The 17,081-nt window shown below is 40.5% G+C and overlaps 2 protein-coding genes across 4 annotated transcripts in view; one reads left to right on the top strand and one right to left on the bottom strand.

Annotated features, from left to right (window-relative positions):
* Window positions 1-71: 71 nt before the first annotated feature.
* Window positions 72-4,962, top strand: LOC134867304 (protein SIX6OS1). 3 transcript variants are annotated; one of them, XM_063887767.1, is made up of 14 exons: window positions 76-158; window positions 620-676; window positions 824-950; window positions 1,093-1,182; window positions 1,277-1,464; window positions 1,545-1,587; window positions 1,679-1,787; window positions 2,071-2,200; window positions 2,316-2,374; window positions 2,657-2,847; window positions 2,929-3,064; window positions 3,146-3,187; window positions 3,273-3,300; window positions 3,381-4,962. In XM_063887767.1, the coding sequence occupies exons 3-14, from the start codon at window positions 922-924 to the stop codon at window positions 3,506-3,508; spliced, it is 1,173 nt and encodes a 390-aa protein (XP_063743837.1). In that variant the 5' UTR covers window positions 76-158; window positions 620-676; window positions 824-921; the 3' UTR covers window positions 3,509-4,962. The 3 variants fall into 3 exon arrangements, with proteins under 3 accessions (XP_063743838.1, XP_063743837.1, XP_063743836.1); XM_063887766.1 differs by lacking the exon at window positions 76-158 and adding an exon at window positions 168-393; XM_063887768.1 differs by lacking the exon at window positions 824-950 and having other exon boundaries at window positions 72-158.
* pfkla (phosphofructokinase, liver a) overlaps window positions 3,713-17,081 on the bottom strand; it is a 14,211-nt gene continuing 842 nt past the window's right edge. Inside the window, exons 2-22 of the mRNA XM_063887764.1 lie at window positions 16,386-16,459; window positions 16,193-16,270; window positions 15,248-15,437; window positions 14,474-14,639; window positions 13,701-13,745; window positions 13,513-13,621; window positions 13,183-13,278; window positions 12,675-12,767; window positions 12,100-12,225; window positions 11,938-12,002; window positions 11,666-11,729; window positions 11,403-11,549; window positions 11,228-11,298; window positions 10,865-10,952; window positions 10,607-10,759; window positions 9,972-10,136; window positions 9,813-9,874; window positions 5,269-5,380; window positions 5,038-5,137; window positions 4,856-4,961; window positions 3,713-4,772 (exon numbers count right to left, since the gene is read on the bottom strand). Of these exons, the coding sequence (XP_063743834.1) occupies window positions 4,625-4,772; window positions 4,856-4,961; window positions 5,038-5,137; window positions 5,269-5,380; window positions 9,813-9,874; window positions 9,972-10,136; window positions 10,607-10,759; window positions 10,865-10,952; window positions 11,228-11,298; window positions 11,403-11,549; window positions 11,666-11,729; window positions 11,938-12,002; window positions 12,100-12,225; window positions 12,675-12,767; window positions 13,183-13,278; window positions 13,513-13,621; window positions 13,701-13,745; window positions 14,474-14,639; window positions 15,248-15,437; window positions 16,193-16,270; window positions 16,386-16,459 (2,258 nt within the window). The 3' untranslated portion in view covers window positions 3,713-4,624. The remainder of the gene's footprint in view (window positions 4,773-4,855; window positions 4,962-5,037; window positions 5,138-5,268; window positions 5,381-9,812; window positions 9,875-9,971; window positions 10,137-10,606; window positions 10,760-10,864; window positions 10,953-11,227; window positions 11,299-11,402; window positions 11,550-11,665; window positions 11,730-11,937; window positions 12,003-12,099; window positions 12,226-12,674; window positions 12,768-13,182; window positions 13,279-13,512; window positions 13,622-13,700; window positions 13,746-14,473; window positions 14,640-15,247; window positions 15,438-16,192; window positions 16,271-16,385; window positions 16,460-17,081) is intronic.

Below are 17,081 nucleotides of genomic sequence, written 5' to 3'. Positions count from 1 at the left end.
TTGCTAGCCTACATGCACAAAGCTAACTACGGCTAGCAAGCCTTATTTGGTACCTTACTCTACTTAGTAGTACGTACTATATTTTATTTTAAATCTTGCTTCCCAAACTGATGTCAATTTATGTAAGGACATATGAACCTGACTCCTAAATATAATAGGTAACATAATGAATGCATTGTCTTTCCCTCAATGACCAAAACATTTAAAACGTTTTAGTTTACTTAGAAGGGTTTCACAAGAGTCGTTTGAGTGCAACTAAAGTCTCCTCACATCTGAGCCGTTGACAGCAGCAGCCCGTCTGAGCTAACGTTGCTAACCGCTAACATTAGCGTGGTGTAAAAATGAACGACCAATATTCACTTAATAATATTGACAGCCTACTCTTTCAGTTTGGTGAGTTCAAATATTAGCCTTAATTGTATGTCAAAAGATGTGGTTTTATTTTCAATTGATGTTAGCATGGCTTGCAAGTATACATTGAGCTAATTCTAGCAGCTTGGCTAAAGTATCTCACTCGATAGCCAGTTTTGGTGCTAACAGCAAATACAACCGAAGATATAATTACACTTATTGATAATAATAATAATAGTGAAAAGGATAACAATTGTTTGTGTTATAGCTCTTCAAACTCGGGAGCTTTCCCAAAACAAGAATGATATCAACCAACAAATTAAAGGTAAGGTTACATACTTCAAGTTCTTACCCATCTAACGTAGTTATATCAAATAGACATTTTATGAATGACTGACACATAAATAGTTAGTTTACCATAAAGTTTATGTTTTTAAATAGTTTCTCTGAAGTGTCACATTTTTGTGAACAGTTTGTAGAGCTGACACTGCTGAGAGGAGGTCTTGCATTCAAACAATCCACAGAGAAATCCAGAAACTTGAGGAGGAAATCAGGGTGAAGCAGAGCACTATGATACATAATAAGGCTAATGCTAAAAGGTATGAGGTTGACTAGGTAATGCACGAGCCAAGCTATTATGGACCAAGTTGATACTTAACCAAATGTACAACTTATTATTAGCAGTGCAGGGAAGTATGGATATTAATATATTTATTCTGCTTGTTATCCATGTAACTTTAGCATGAAGGCAACTAACAGCCTGCTTCTTCAGTATGAGCAGTCACTGAAAGCAGAACTGGAGAACAGAAAAGACAGCTACAACCATGACATGTGGGTTCAGTTAGCTATGGTGTTTGCATTTAATTGATTTTGAGGGGCCATGATAAACCAAGCTGAATTGTTCTTTATTTGTTCCCCCCAAAAGAGAAGTCTACGAAGAGAGAATTGCAAGTTACAGGAAGGTATTCCAGTCACACAAAGAATATTACTACCAACATCCTCTTGCTCAAAAACTCCTTGGGCTGCGGGCTGAAAAAGAGGAGATTGAGTCTAGGATCATGGCTTGGGATGATCAAATAACAACGAACCAGAAGGAGCTGGACCATTTCACTGGTAATGCACTTTTAATAGCATAACTTGCTCTGGAATATTTACAGCTCCTGATACAGTTAATTTAATGTCTGCCTAACCAGGTCCAGAAGTCGATTCTTCTTCCCCTGAGAAATTACCAGACAGGTATCTTTCAGTGATTCTTATAAATATCACAATGACACAAAGCCAAAGCAAAGTTCAGTATTTCTCATATTCAGTTAATTTTTCCTTCTAGTGTTTCTGACCAGCATCCCATAGCAGAAGCAGAGAAACAATTAGAGCCTCAGGCAGAGGATGATAGTTCTTCCTTTGACATCTCCTCTCTTCATCTCAACCAGACAAAGGTACTTAGTTACATATCAAACAACAGTACTTATGGAATCCTACAGCTGACAAAATACCAACAATTTATCAAATGTAAAAGTTCAAGCAGGTCTTATAGTCCCTAAAATAAACCTGGAAACATCCTGCATCTGATCAAGAAGCTTCCTACGACAAGTAGAGCACACATTATGCCACTTTTAGATATATTATTAGTTTGGTCAATTGCTTGTAAAGCACCTTTTAAGTGCATTTGATTTGTTTCCGAATGTGCTAGGTAAATAGTGTTTCATTAATTGATTGCAGAATGGTCATAAAACATCTGTAGAGGCAAATGCAGACATTTCTGAGGAAAATGAGGTCCAGTATTCTATGACCTGCAGCCCTTCCCCAGAGAAAGAAAACGATGAGCTGTGGTCATCTCATCCATTGGATGGTAAGTAGATTAAACCTTACTATGCATATCAGTTATTAGTAACACTTTACACATAAAAGCCACATCTGCATGTTTATGTTTAATCATCCCAATCAGCAAATTTCTTATTCTTCAGAACAAATATCGCCACGTGAGATGCACACTGAGGAGCACAGAACTGGACAAGAGGATCAGGTCTTGTGTGTTTTTGAAGCTTTACTCGTACTAGGAACTTAAGTATTATTTATAGATGTACAGTATTTCTTGTAATCCGTCCCAACATGCTTACCACCTTTATGGAGTTCAAATACTAAACTGTGAGATTTTGTTCTGTCTCTCAGAGCATCTCTCAGACCCAAACCCAATCAAGAATCCAAGAGTCAATCTCTATCAATCAATCTACCAAGGATAATCACACATACTGTGAACAGTTATACATATTAAGCGTTAAAGAGATGTTTTTCTGCATATGAACAGCAACCCACTGTGTCAGATGTGGGGGAAGGAGTGGAGGCTGGTGTGGGGAAAGACGTAGCTTTAGATGAAGAGCAGCCACCAAGCGACAATGAGGAGCTTGTTACTTTTCATCAGACATCTAAAGAGATGCATCCTCAGTCCTCCGTGGCAGAAATGACAGCTGGGTCTTCCAGCCCAGCATTTCCATTTAAGTAAGCCTTTTTGAATTGTCCAATACTTTTAATTATTAGCAAGACTGCCACTGAAAACTATGTGTAATTTGTTCACTTCAGCTTTAGCCCTGCCGCCTCCCCACAACCACTCTCCGCTGACACCAAATCTCCAGCTTTCCTGTTCTCTCTGCACTCTGATCCCAGCACCCCAGGCTTCTCTGGGTTTGGATTTGATGTCGGATCGTCAGTTGATGAGGTGAGCAGTGGGCAAAAGGAAGGAGTAATTTAACAGAAATAAATTGTCTTAGTTTTGTATTACATCCTATTTTCTCTACAGGAATCATCTTTCGCTTTCACCAGCCCTTTTTTTAATGAAAAGGTACTGCATTTTTACTTTAATCCAACTATATTCTATACAATATTACTCAAACAAAAATATCAAATTATTTTTTATCTTCTTTCAGAAAACCACAGAAACACAGTCTGCATCTTGTAAGTTTAAAATCAAATGTCTTTCATTTAGAGATGTGTATTACCTGCTTTGAACTACAGATATGTGTAACATTTTGCAGGTCCCGAGTTTCTGTTCGGCCAACCAGAGCAAAGTGAAGACTTCCATTTTGATTTTAGCTCCACCAGCCCTCAGACAACGGACAAAGATACAACCAGGGATGACTTTCCATTTTCATTCCACTTTTGAGATATATAGAAAACAATTTAAATGCTGAAAATTATGTTTCTAAGACCAGTTTGTTACCTGTTTTGTTCTGTAATGTTCTGATATAGTTTGTTATTAAGCCTAGGTAAGGGTTAATGGTTTAACATCACCACGTTAAATGGTATGTATTTTTTTTTTATGTAACTTAAAACCATATTTCAATAACTATTCACACAACAAAGAACATGTTGTAACAGTATTAACTGTTGATAGACCTTTAATAGAAGAAAGCAATAGTATCAAAATTATACTCAACATATGTTCATATTCCTTTTCAGTTTTCGCTGTTGTAAGTAAAGTAGTTGTGAAGTTTGTTACATGATGAAATAAACTGCAGTATTAAACTTCAGTCATGACGGTAAATGAAATGATCACCTCTCTGTTCCCATAAGTCACTTCCTGATTAGGGAGACACTACAGGCAAAAACATGTTGTCTGTTATACTAGTGGAAAAAGAAAACAAATGACAATTTTAAGTACAGTGTACATTATTATGTATGTATTAATATGTAAATAATTATCTGGGAAAGTTGCTTGGGAATATCTTTTAGTTTACACTGAGCACTAAGTGTGAATAGGGTAGTCTTGACAAATGTATGCATTTAATTATACATATTTTAAAAGGCAGAATCTACACATTTATTTTTTGTCACAATCGGGGCAGAAATGTACATTCAAATTATAGAAGGTCTCATTTTAAGCTTGATAACATGAACATGATGTACATATTTTACCCAAGGTTCATGATCAGATTATTACTTAAACTCAACATACATTCTACTTTATATATTATATTTAGTAGTGAATTCATTTAAGCTTACTGTATGGCACACTTGATTGTGTTTGGCAGTGATTTGACTACACAAAGAGGAGCACAATGTGCAATAAATGAATACCTGAAGTCCATCTTTACATTTCATTTACTGTAGCTACAACTGTGACACCGACAAGGCTGACAATCAATGCTGGCTTTACAAGATTTCAGCCTTAACATGGACAGCAGTGAAATAGGAAAATGTTTTTTAAGAAGTCTGCAAATGAAAGGTCGGACAGATAAGGATTAAAAAGTGCAGAGAGTTTACTGTAGTTTCAGAGAGCCTAGAACCCGGAGTCAATGCTGATAGAGCGCCGGGTCACATGTTCAATCTCTCCTGGGACATATTCACAGAAGCTGGTTTGGTACTTGGCCAACATTTTTAGCATCTGCCGCAGATTAAACCACCACTGGACCTTGGGCATCCGGTGCCTGAAAAACACAAATAGAATATTATTATTAAATCTAAATTATAATGAACTCTTCTGTTTTCGACATGTTTTGAGATTGCTTACTCAAAATCAGTCACATCCTTGAGTTCAGTGACGGGCTTGAATGAGATCACCTTCCTGTTGAGGCCGAGCACGCATGCTGTTTCTGGGGAATTAGCGAAGACGCGTCCTGGTGGGGAAAAAAACATTTGAATGATTAAATTGCTGTTGTTTTGACTGTAACTGAGTTTATAAAGTGACATTACCTTGTCTGAAGTTTTGAGTTAATTTCCCTGAAATCCACTCAATTGCCCTCACACCCAACTTGGTGCCAAAGTTTCTATCGAACGGAGAAGGTGCTCCACCCTGGATTACCAACACAAGGGAGGGATAAATATAATGCAAGACTCTTCACAAGATATGAGTAATTTGTTATATTGTCACTGTAATAAAAGCCATTTGAAAGTTTCCAAGCTGTGAGTCAATGCCTCTTGTACCTGCTGAAGGTGTCCCAAAATATTGACCCTGCAGTCGAAGATGCCCTTCCCCTCTGATGTATACAGCTTATGGATGAAATCTGTGGTGTAGTTTTCATGGCATTTCTCATTCCTGTTATGACGAACAACAGAAAAACTTGTTTCGGCAATGTTATGTATATACAATGTGATATAAAGGCAGTACAGTATGTTCTTGTGATTTAAGTTTTAAAAAATAAATCTGTCATAGTTTATGTCATAAACTTTATGACATCACCAAAAGAAAATACTACATTTTAAGAAATGTTTAGTCAGATTTTACGAGTAGGTACATTTTTCATTACATTTTATTGGAACCTTTAATAAAACTCTTCCCTTTGTATGTTGCAAGCAGCAGAGCAATCTGTTTTTCCACAGACATAAACATGATTTTGTAAGGCTATTTGCCCAAAAACATTGATTACAATCTTAAATTAAAACATTTTGTGATTTTTAGAAATGGGTACATTTGTGTTATCCGCATAACCATGAGTTAATTAACATCCTATTTCTATAGATAGTATAATACCATTAATAAATGTGTAGCCTAATTTTTGTCCAAAACGGCACTGGTTGTGGCACTGGAGGTGGTTACAGCGCCCGCTCTGGTGCACGGATAAGAGTAACCCAATAATAATAATAATAATAATAATAACTTACACTTATATAGCGCCTTTCATGGTACCCAAGGTCACTTTACAAATAGGAAGGAGAAAAGGGGAGTGGGGGTTAGGGATCAAAGGACTTGCAGTGCAGAGAAAGGTTTTGAGGTGCTTTTTGAACATGGGCAGTGATTGGGCAGAGCGGATGTGGAGTGGTAGACTGTTCCAGAGTGTGGGAACATTGGCAGAGAAGGCCCTGTCCCGAAAGGTTCGCAATCTGGTGCGGGGAGTGGGCAGCAGGTCCTTGTCAGAGGACCGCAGGGAACGTGACTGAGTGTAAGGGTGGAGGGGAGATCTGTGAGGTATTGTGGTGAGAGTCCATGGAGAGATTTGTAGGTGAGCAGGAGGATCTTGTAGGTGATGCGTGACTTGACTGGCAACCAGTGGAGCTGTTGGATGATTGGAGTGATATGCTGCCAGGGCTTTGTGTGGGTTAGAACCCTGGCAGCTGAGTTCTGGACGTACTGGAGTCTGCTAAGGGCCTTGGTGGGCAGTCCAGACAGGACACCGTTGCAGTAGTCCAGACGGGAGGTGATGAAAGCATGGACGAGTGTCTCTGTGACTGGATGCTTGAGTGAAGGCCGGAGTCGTGAGATGTTTCTGAGGTTTGTGCTGATATAGAGTTGGGTGTCATCGGCGTAGCAGTGTAAGTTGAGTCCATGTTTACGGATGATATGACCTAGGGGTAGCATGTAAATAGTGAACAGCAGAGGACCTGGCACAGAGCCCTGGGGCACGCCATGGTTGACGGGTGATGTATGAGAGTTGGAGCCATTTAGGGTGATGAATTGTTTCCGGTCTGTGAGGTAGGACCGGAACCAGGACAGTGCTGAACCACTGAGCCCGATGAGCTCAGAGAGGTGGTGGAGAAGGATGGTATGGGAGACTGTATCAAAAGCTGCAGAAAGGTCAAGGAGGATGAGGATGGAGATGAGGCCATTGTCGGCAGCAAGCAGAAGGTCATTAGTGATTTTGATGTGGGCAGTCTCAGTGCTATGGTGGGTTCTAAAACCAGATTGGAGGGGTTAGAAGAGCTCATGGTGGGACAGGTGATGTTGAAGCTGTGCAGCCACTGCTCTTTCCAAGATTTTGCTGAGGAAAGGGAGGTTGGAGATTGGACGGTAGTTGTTGGGGTCGTCTGGGTCAGAGCCTGGCTTTTTGAGAGTGGGGATGACTGCTGCCATTTTAAAGCTTGATGGTACCACACCAGAGGCAAGAGAAGCATTTATGATGTTTTCCACTGGATGGCAGAGGATGGGAAGACAGCCTTTACCAGGGTGGTGGGCATTGGGTCAAGACTGCTGGTTGAAGACTTGGCTGAGGTGACCAGTTTTTTTACTTGGTCGGCATCCAGTGGAGAGAAGGCGGCTAGGCAGCACTGAGGTAAGCGGGCAGCAGAGTGGTGAGAATCCTGTTGGGGCAGTGAGGGGCACAGGGAGAGCCCAGGAGACTGGAGCTGCCGGTGAATGTTGTCCACTTTCTGCTTGAAGAAATCCAGGAACCTGGAGCAGATGTCAGCTGCATCTGAGGGTTTAGCTGCATCAGGAGGGTGAAGAAGACGGTTGATGGTGGAGAAGAGCAATTTGGGGTGTTTTTGTTTATTGATGAGTGTGGAGTAGTACCTTATTTTTGCCTGAGCAAGGGCTTCTTTGTAGCTTGTGACGTGTTCTTTAAATGCTTCACGATGGATAGTGAGGCCTGATCTTCTGTATCGTCTCTCGAGCCTACATCCTGTGGTCTTCATCCTGCGGAGCTCAGGGGTGAACCAGGGGGCGGAACGAGAGAAAGACACGTAACGCGTGGTGAGATGTGCTACAAAGTCCAGGCTGAGAGAGAGGGCACGGTTGTAGTATTCCACCATGCCATCAATTGTTTTGTAGGGGTGGCAGGTGGCAAGGTGGGTCGCTAGAGTACCACAAAGTGTTGACGTACACACCCGTTTGATGATCCTGAACGTGATGGGCCGTTTGGTGCACTGCTTAGGGAGAGGCACAGGGACCAAGAATAGAATGGCAAGGTGGTCAGAGACAGCCAGGTCAGTGCACTGCAGGTGGGAGGGGGTTATGCCAGCACAGCACACCAGGTCCAGAGTGTGCCCTTTGTCATGTTTGGGGCCCTGTACATGTTGTGTAAAATTAAAGCAGTCCAGCAGTGAAAGGAAATCAGTAGCAAGGGAGCAGCTGCTGGAATCCACATGAATGTTAAAATCATCCAGCAGGATGGTAGACGGGGATTTCGGGCAAACAGTGGCAAGCAGTTCAGTGAGCTCTGATATGAAGCAGGCAGAGGCTTTGGGGGGGCGGTAGATTAGGATAACCTGTAGCTGTGTGGACCCAGTCAACATGAAGTGAACACAATCAAAGGAGGTAGTATTCACTGGGATGTCTTTTACCAGGATCTCAGCCCAATGAATAACAGCCAACCCGCCACCACGGCCAAGGCTGCGAGGCTTCTGGATATAGCCATAACCTGGGGGAGTGGCTTGGTTGAGAATTATAAATTCTTGTTGGTTCTGCCATGTCTCAGTAAGACATAAAAAAATCCAGTGATTTTTCAAAGATGAGGTCATGGATGAGAAGGGCTTTGTTATTTAATGAGCGAATGTTAAGCAGCATAAATGTGTTGTCCTGGTTAGTGCAGTGTCAGGGGTGATAGTATTGTCTACACAGACCAAGGATAGCAGATTTGCGTGTGATGACGTCGCCAACGTGAGGCATGGCACCAAACAGCTGGGACAGACCAAGTTTCGTGAAAATAAACAAACTTATGACGGGCAGCCCTATGGACATAGGGGGGACGACGCAGGAGATGGAGAGATTTTACCACCTCAAGGCAACTCGGAGATGTGTTAGAGCTAAGACTCATGAGTTCCACTGCGGTATATTTGAAGAAAGTTGTGGCCGTTGCTAGCATCCTAGCTTGGTTTGCTAATTCCATAACGGTGACAGGAGGCCAGGAAGACCACAGCACAGCGGAGGGAAAACTTTTTGGGATAGTAGTTACAGGAACCCGCTGAGATGGACCTATCGTAGGACACACGGTAGGTCACCCACTGTACTTCAGTAGCAGGTGTCGTCTGATGGGTTGAAGGTGTAGAAAGTTTGCAGCGGTGCAAGCAGCGTTAGACAGCCATGACAAATGCAGCATAACCGAGCTAAACAGCAGTATGATCCCGACACTGATGTTGAGGGTGGCCAACGTGTTTAGGTTGGTTTTAGAGCATAAGATCCACAAAAAAATAAAGCAAAACAAAACATCGGTTTGGTTGGAGATGAGAAGCGGCGACGTAGACACCAGCGTCCTCTCAACGCCGGAAGTCGAGTGAGAATGACCTAGGCTGAGATCAGACAGCTGCACATAATCAGGTAATAAACCAAATAATATAATTATGCTGGTATCCTGCTTCTTGTCTCTTGCAAGATGCTGTGTCCTGAAGGAGGAGCATGTGCGAAACAGAGCGGCCTCTGGGCACTTGGGGATATTTAAGTTTATTGTTTTGTCAGAGCCTGTTATGTTTTAGCAGGAAAGGCTAGGATAGTAAAATCCAAATATGATTGTTTCGACTGAACCTCTTCCCTTTCCGTCATTTGTAACTGAGTGAGAGCCGGGTATGGGTTCAAACTGAATCCACTTTAAAAAAAAAGCTGAGAACGAATCGTTCTTAGAACACGTCATTTAGAATAATAAATGGCAATGTTTATGGAAAGCTTTGAAATATTGAGAACAGCCCAGAAAATACTACTTTATATTCAGCAAGCTAACCTGCTAAACTAAATTGGTGAAAAAAAATAGATGAACTACACTTCCTTGGTTAGCTTCTGCATTTCATAATAATCTCTGTATTGCTGAATTAATGTTGTGTACCTCAGTACTAGACCACGCTGAATGTCCTTCTTCATCTTTTCAGCCAAATGCTCCACGTTGGTCTGTTAAAAGGAGAGATAATTGGAGAGACAGAGAGATCATTTACATTATTGATCCAAAGGAATAGAAAAATCTGCACATTTCTTCTTTTGGACTCACAGTCAGGTCGTGGATGTTGAAGGGGTCTTCAAAGATGTAGGCTGCGTCCGCTCCCACAGCTATGCCAGTGGAGGTTGCCAGATATCCACAGAATCCACCCATAGTCTCCACCACAAACACCCGTCTCTTGGTCCCGGTGGCCGACTGCTTGATCTTGTCGCAACCCTTAGGAAGAAAAATGGCAGAGTGAAAGCAGAAATTAGCAATTGAACGCAGGGTCAAAATTGTAGAAGTGGAGATGGAGTAAATTCGTAATAACCCTTACCTATACAATACTGTGTACAGTTTAAAAGCCCATCATGCAACTTCTAGACAAGTAGTGGAAGGGTCTTTATTACATGAATTACCATGTCTTGTGCTAAAAGCTGGACTTTGTTATTTATTAAATAAAAAGGCAAAGGCAAGTCACCAGAGCATGTCTCTGACCCCCATTCAAAGCTTAAAGAAAGTACTATAGTTCTAAATACTGTCACCTCTGTTTCAATCAAAGAATACAGAGTTTAAAATGTATCGTAGTAGGAATGGCAGGTCATTTTACTATATATTTTAGGTTTTCTAGCTTCATGCAGCCTATTGTGTAAATCCTCCTGAAACATCAAATTGACACTGTTAATGTGTTACCTGCTCAGCATTACCTGCATGGCAGCATTGACGGCCGTGTCTGCTCCCAGGCTGAAGTCCGTTCCCGGGACGTTGTTGCTGATGGTAGCAGGGATTACACACATTGGGATGCAGAGCTCATCAAAGAGACCCCGGGCTTCAAACAACTGCAACACTCCTGCATACGCCTTTAAAAGTCAGAGATAGAATGAAAAACCTCTTTGATGTTACATTGACAGTAAAACAGTAAAAACATAGTACACAAGTACAGCCTTTGGAGGTTTGTGTTATACCTCGAACCCTCCAATTACAAGCAGAGCTGAGATGTTAAACTTTGCGATGGTTTCCACAATCCCCTCCATGTTTTTGTTGGGAAGAGTTCTGAAATAGCACATAAAACAGCAGTGAAAAATCTCTTCGGAGGCACTCTGACAATTCCACAGTTCGCAGATCCCCTGCTAGTAGGAAGTATAGCACATCCCGTGAGAAGGTGTACGTTGTAATACTGTGTAATTAAAGTCTCTCCTGCATCAATTAATGCTCTAAAAAATATTGCTCTCTCCAAAGTCCCAGAACATCATAAAAGTACAAACTAATCTGTTGCAGTGCTGTTAGAAATATTTAAACATGTTTATGGAAATTGTCCTGTTGCTCACCGTTTCGTCCCCAGCAGTGAGCCCCCTTGCCCTGTCCAGCCTGCAACACTGTGCCATCCCATCTCAAGGACCTGCAGACAGACAGCACAGAACAGTCTTCTCTCAGTTCCATACAGATACTTGGTTGTTAAAATCTGCTTCAGTGTGGTGTAGATGTAGAGTTAGACTCCCTCACGTTTCCATTGGCAAGTCCCTGAAAGCCATTGTGGACAGCGTAGACCTTGTGTCCACTAGCGAGCGCCAACCTCACAGCAGACCTCCCTGCTGCGTTCATCCCCGGAGCCGGAGCCCCCACATTCAGGATAGCCAGGGAGAAGTTGCTCTGAGACAACAGGAGTCAGATATTAATAAACATGTTTGTGCTTAACCTTTGTAATTGTGTATTTAGGATACTACTGAATGTGTTTGTGTGTATGTTCGTGTTAGTGAGACACTTACCTCAGACTGGGAGGGCTTATGGAAGGCAAGACGCTTGTAGATGTTCCAGTTGTTCTCAAAGCTCCTACAAGAAAACAATTTTAGCCTGGACATGTTTATTATTTGCATAAAAACAACAAAATATAATCTTGTGGATGATAAACATGAATTGATTGAGTGTAACATTTACAGAAGGTATTCACACAAATGCGTTGATCTACAGGGCATTAAGGCTGTTTTGCATTCAGTTATAATGATTTTTAACAATTTAATATACATGAAAAACATCTCACCCTCCCCGCAGTTTGACAGCCTCATCAAACCTCTTCTCATTCATGGCTGTCTGCACCAACTTAGTCTGCAAATAATGGTACAGTTGAAAAACACAGCAACCTCCCACTGTTTGTGAGAATTGTCTGATAAAATCAATTATGAAATAGATGAGAGAAACTCACCATCTCCACACACTCCATCAGAGGCAGACGAACAGCCTGGTTACCTGACAGACCAATGACACAGGCTGGGGTGTCAGGAGTGGCATCCATCAGGGCAACCACTGCCTCCACACCCAACTTAGTGCTCTGAAACACAAGAGAGTCCATACAGTTAGAGGGGACCTTCTGAAGGCTTGATATTTCAGGTATTGTGTGCCTGATGTGCATTCTTGTAGGCCTACACTAGGTTGTCTCATCACGATTTGGATAACTAGCAGTAATGTAAACTTTATTTTAAAATTAACCTTATCTTTAGTTTAACTCCAAAATTCAACCTGCATAAGACCTAGCAAATAGTAGCTTTAAACAGAGATTATTTTCTTAAATTGTTGTTGTCATCATTAATTAAAAAATGTTTGCCACTTGTACTGCCGTTAAACTTCAAACGTTATGGACTGGTTCAGATTTAAAAATTACATTTATGTGACTGCTGTGAAATTCTCAAATTGACCATCAAATTGTGATATTGGTTTGTATACATAATAAAATAGTGCTGATTTTCATGTACATGTACATTTGCATGTTGTCCAACTCACCAGTATTCTGTCAAACGCTGAGGGAGTTCCTCCTCGCTGAACATGGCCGAGGACTGTCACTCTGGTGTCATAGCCGAGCCTCTGTACCACCAGCTTTAAACACACATGGAAGCATTTCAGTGTGTTGTTGGTTTGTCATTGAGCAGCCATACACACCAGAGAAGAAAATCTTACTTTACAAACATTTAAGGGAAACATTTGAACTAACTGATCCCTGTCAGTTTAATCTTTTACAAAATTCTAATTTTCTTCAATATTCAATATTCAATTCAACCAGATAAGTGATGTTGTGTGCCCTCATTGTTCTTTGTGAACGTTGATGGAAGTGATGAAATGCTGCACTCGTGCCTTTCATGTGAAGTGAGCACTGAGACACATTGATAATAATTTGAAGAAACTTTACAGTCTTTAATTAGAAAATGGAATTTGGGGTGTTGGTAAGAGGAAAAATGAGCTGCTCAACTGAGTGGAAACACCGAGATCTTCAAACTTAAACCTCTAAACTTACTTCTTTTACATAAGTTGAAGTGATGGGCTTGCCATTTCTGTCAATGGCTCCTTCTGCAAGGATTACAATGTTGAGTCTTGACCCCGTTGTGCGGCTCTGGAGGTAAAAAAATAAAGAATAACAGAACAAGCACTGGGGCAGTCAGTACAATCCTGCTTCTAAGTTGTCTACTGAATATCTATTTGGCCTTTATTCCTGTAATGCGTGTAGACCAAAGATCATAATTATTAATCCCCTACTTTAAAACCCTCTCCTGCAAAAAAAAAAAACACAAGTGCCTGGGGCTAATAATATACAAGTCTTGAGTTGACAGTTTTTTTTTAATCTTACCCCCTCTAGACGGGCACACATACGTTCTTCCCAGCCTTCCTTGGGGGGAGCCTCTGGAATAAAGAGCCATTCTGCCCCAGAAGCCAGTGCTGACACTAAGGCCAGATATCTAAAGGGATGGCACAATAATTAGCTTTATTCAATGGCTGCTTATGAAGGATAGCAGAATTGGTCATAGTGTTACTCACCCACAGTGTCGCCCCATAACTTCCAGAACAAATGTGCGCTGGTGGCTGGAGGAGGTACCAAAGATTTATAATGAAACAAAACATTTTGCAACAAACGCTTAAGCATACAAACAGAACATTTCCAGATTGTAGCAGCGTGCCAAGGTCTAAGGGAGCAAGTCCAGGCAAGATCACATGCCAAAGAGGCTTGAATGGGGAAATGGTTATAACATGATTGCATTCCAATTACTAATTACACCATGCAGGAACATACACACATGAGGGTGATTCTGATAGAGTCTAAAAATGCTCTCTATGAAAATTGTCAAGTGATTAGTACTGTTTCAATTTGGCGCTCTATAATTAAAATTATTCATATTATTATACCAACTAGTTATTTTGAGTTTTAATTAATCTGCTGCATTTTATTATAATTTTTTAATTTGTGAAATATCATTCAATTACAATACAATTCTGAGCACTAGATGACATCTTCAAATTGCATGCTTTTTTCAAACAATTGTTTGAACTCATAAGATCAAGTCGACAAATTCTTAAGATTTTGTAACTAGCTAATGTTTTTGGGGAATAATCGATTAATCATCTAAAGATTTCCGCTGTAGTTTGATACCATCTATCACAGCTAGAAGTATTTAAACTGTATATTTACCACTATGTTATTGTCGTTTCTTCATATTCTAGAAATTATGTAAGAAGTGATCTCATAATAATTGCTTTGATGAAATACCAGCTGCTTGTGTGCTGCAACTGTTCAATGTCACTCGGTGTCTGACCTTTGTGCTGTTGTCATGATAGCGTCAATTATCTCCATGATGCGGTGCAGAGCAGAGTCGGCTCCAATTGTCATGTCAGTGCCGCAGAAGTCGTTGTCAATGGAGCCCACGAGCCCCACGATGTTCAGGTGGTCATGCTGCTTGGCCAGAGTGTCTGTGATTCTTCCTGAAGAAATACACATGCCCATTGTTATCGATATTATTCTAGCAGCTTACCATTTTATACACCAAACAATAAGAAATCATTACTCCTGTATCAAGCTACAGATAAGTGTGTTTCAGAGGACATTTGGATACTGCTAACGTTTGTTCAGCTTGTCTCTCTAAAAACGCAGTATTTAAAATCCCTTATCTGGATAAAATATGTATTTAGAAACAACCATTACCTTATTGAATTGTAAATATGTGGGTTGCAACTGGTTGAAAAGCAAATTTAAGATTCTGGCAGACAACCACAACACTAATGCCTGTACAAAGGGCATATGTCACCAAAACAGGCAACCAAATGAAACTGACAAATTATTTCAATTAAAATAACAGATATCTATAAGTATGAAAGTTGTTGGAAACATTTGGAATAAGAAGTCAATTTAACTGAAAATATAACACACGTGTAGTCAGTTTTTTCGACAGGTTAATGTGGAAATGTTACATATTTTTATGAGGTATTTTTCAGCATAGATATTTGATTTACCATGCTGTAGCCAGAATGCAGTAAAAGTACATACTTACAGTAAACTATACAGTGACAAGTTGACCTTGAGATCACCTTACCTTTCTTTACAAGCTCAGCCAGCAGATTGCTCCACTCGCTGCGGAAGATGTTGGCCCCGGTGAGGCTGCCGTCTCCACCACACACACACAGGTTGGTGATGCCTTTCTTCACCAGGTTGAAGGCAGCAGCAAGCCTTCCCTCACGAGTTATGAAGGCCTTGCATCGGGCGCTTCCTATCACAGTTCCACCCTGCAGAAGAGATCACAGACAAACCAAATCAAGACAAACAGGACATAGTAATATGTCAATGAGAAAATGTCATGCAAAGATATAGAAATATTTACTTTTGTTTGGCGTCCTGATGGTGTTATTAGATAAATCTGATGTCTGAGATGGAAGATTAGAAACAGAGCCAGATCACAAGCAGGCACTCTAGATAAATGTGTGTTTTAATGCCGAATGTAACCTGTCATCCACCTTCTTTACAGCAGGGGTTATAAAGTTGTGGATGGTGACCCCCATGAAAAGGGACACAAGAATAAACTAGGGGGTCATAAGAAAATAATTAGCGTGGTTAATAATAAAAATAAAAATATTCTGCTTAATAAAATTGGGTTTATTTGTCTTAAAGTTATTCAAATTAAACAGTCTAAGAACAGAAATATCAGTACTTGAACTGCTCAAAATTCATAAACTTCAACATTAAGACTACATGGAATTGCAACTAATAAGGCTGAGAGCACATATGCAGCAAGGCCCCTTACCAGGGTAGAACCTGAATTAGACAGGCAGGGAGAGAAGAGATGAGAGCAGATGGAAGAAATCATAAAATTCCTAGTAAATACATGAAAAGGAAAGAGAAATAGAGAGATATGTAAACCACAATGAAACAAAAAAATCCAAATCATGATACAATTAATGCAGGATTGGTGGAAACATTTAGAGAAGTATAGCTATAGTCACCACTGCTGTCAACAGGGATTGATGGCTATTTTTTAACTCACCAGTTGGATGATGTTGGTCACACTCTGCCAGTGTGCTAGTTTGATGTTGTCTCCCCCATCCACCAGGCCCTGGTAACCCTGAAAAGTATTTTCCAATGGTATGTTACTGTTAAAAATAACAATGTGGGCAAGTCATCAAGAATAAAGTCCAAAATCATTGTTCAATAGGTCATATTGAAGAAAGCGCGTTTACCTCATAAATAAGATAAACCTTGGCCCCCACATAGATGGCCATTCTGGTCACAGCTCGGACAGCAGCATTCATCCCTGGAGGGTAGAAAAAAAATGATTAGATTCACCTCTGTTCCTCATTACACACAAGCTGTTTGCACAATAACCTTGAACAGGAAATCAAACACTGGATAATACTTTTTATTTCTCATTGGGCAAAGGTGAAACCCACTCTGAACATAGTAGCAATGGCGTAGAAGCATTAGTTGAACGGTCCTTGATACTCTGAGTTACTGGAGGTAGAATATGTTGTTGTGAAATAAAGTAGCAGTACCAGAGAATAGAAACACTCAGCTAGGACTTAGTTAAAGTCCTGCATTACTAATTTGGCTTAATTAAAAGAACAAATCATTAATCCTATGCTGGAAGACCTACAAACTAAAATTGTATTAACCTTAATCTGCAAAGTTTCAGTAAATGCATGCACAGTGGTATAAACAGTACTATGTTTAAGTCAATAAGTTGTAATGGAGAAGACCTTTGTAAGTAGCAGAAAAGTTACTCAAGAAATGTACCTGCAATTGTGCAGGAATTGGGCAATATACTTAGTTGCAGTAAATTACGTTATTTAGGCTTCTCACACACGACCTTCGACACACTAAACGATTTCCGGTGTTTACATTTGTTGCAGAAAGTAAGCTTAATATCAACTTGTACT

This window comes from Eleginops maclovinus, chromosome 7 (assembly GCF_036324505.1).
Source record: "Eleginops maclovinus isolate JMC-PN-2008 ecotype Puerto Natales chromosome 7, JC_Emac_rtc_rv5, whole genome shotgun sequence".
Taxonomy (NCBI): Eukaryota; Metazoa; Chordata; class Actinopteri; order Perciformes; family Eleginopidae; genus Eleginops; species Eleginops maclovinus.
This window is presented reverse-complemented; position numbering and strand designations above follow the sequence as displayed.

Coding starts and splice junctions, on each gene's coding strand:
- LOC134867304 (XM_063887766.1), top strand. CDS start 342: ATGAACGACCAATATTCACTTAATAATATTGACAGCCTACTCTTTCAG. Junction 677..823: donor TATCAACCAACAAATTAAAG/GTAAGGTTACAT, acceptor TTTTGTGAACAG/TTTGTAGAGCTGACACTGCT. Junction 2,848..2,928: donor AGCCCAGCATTTCCATTTAA/GTAAGCCTTTTT, acceptor TGTTCACTTCAG/CTTTAGCCCTGCCGCCTCCC.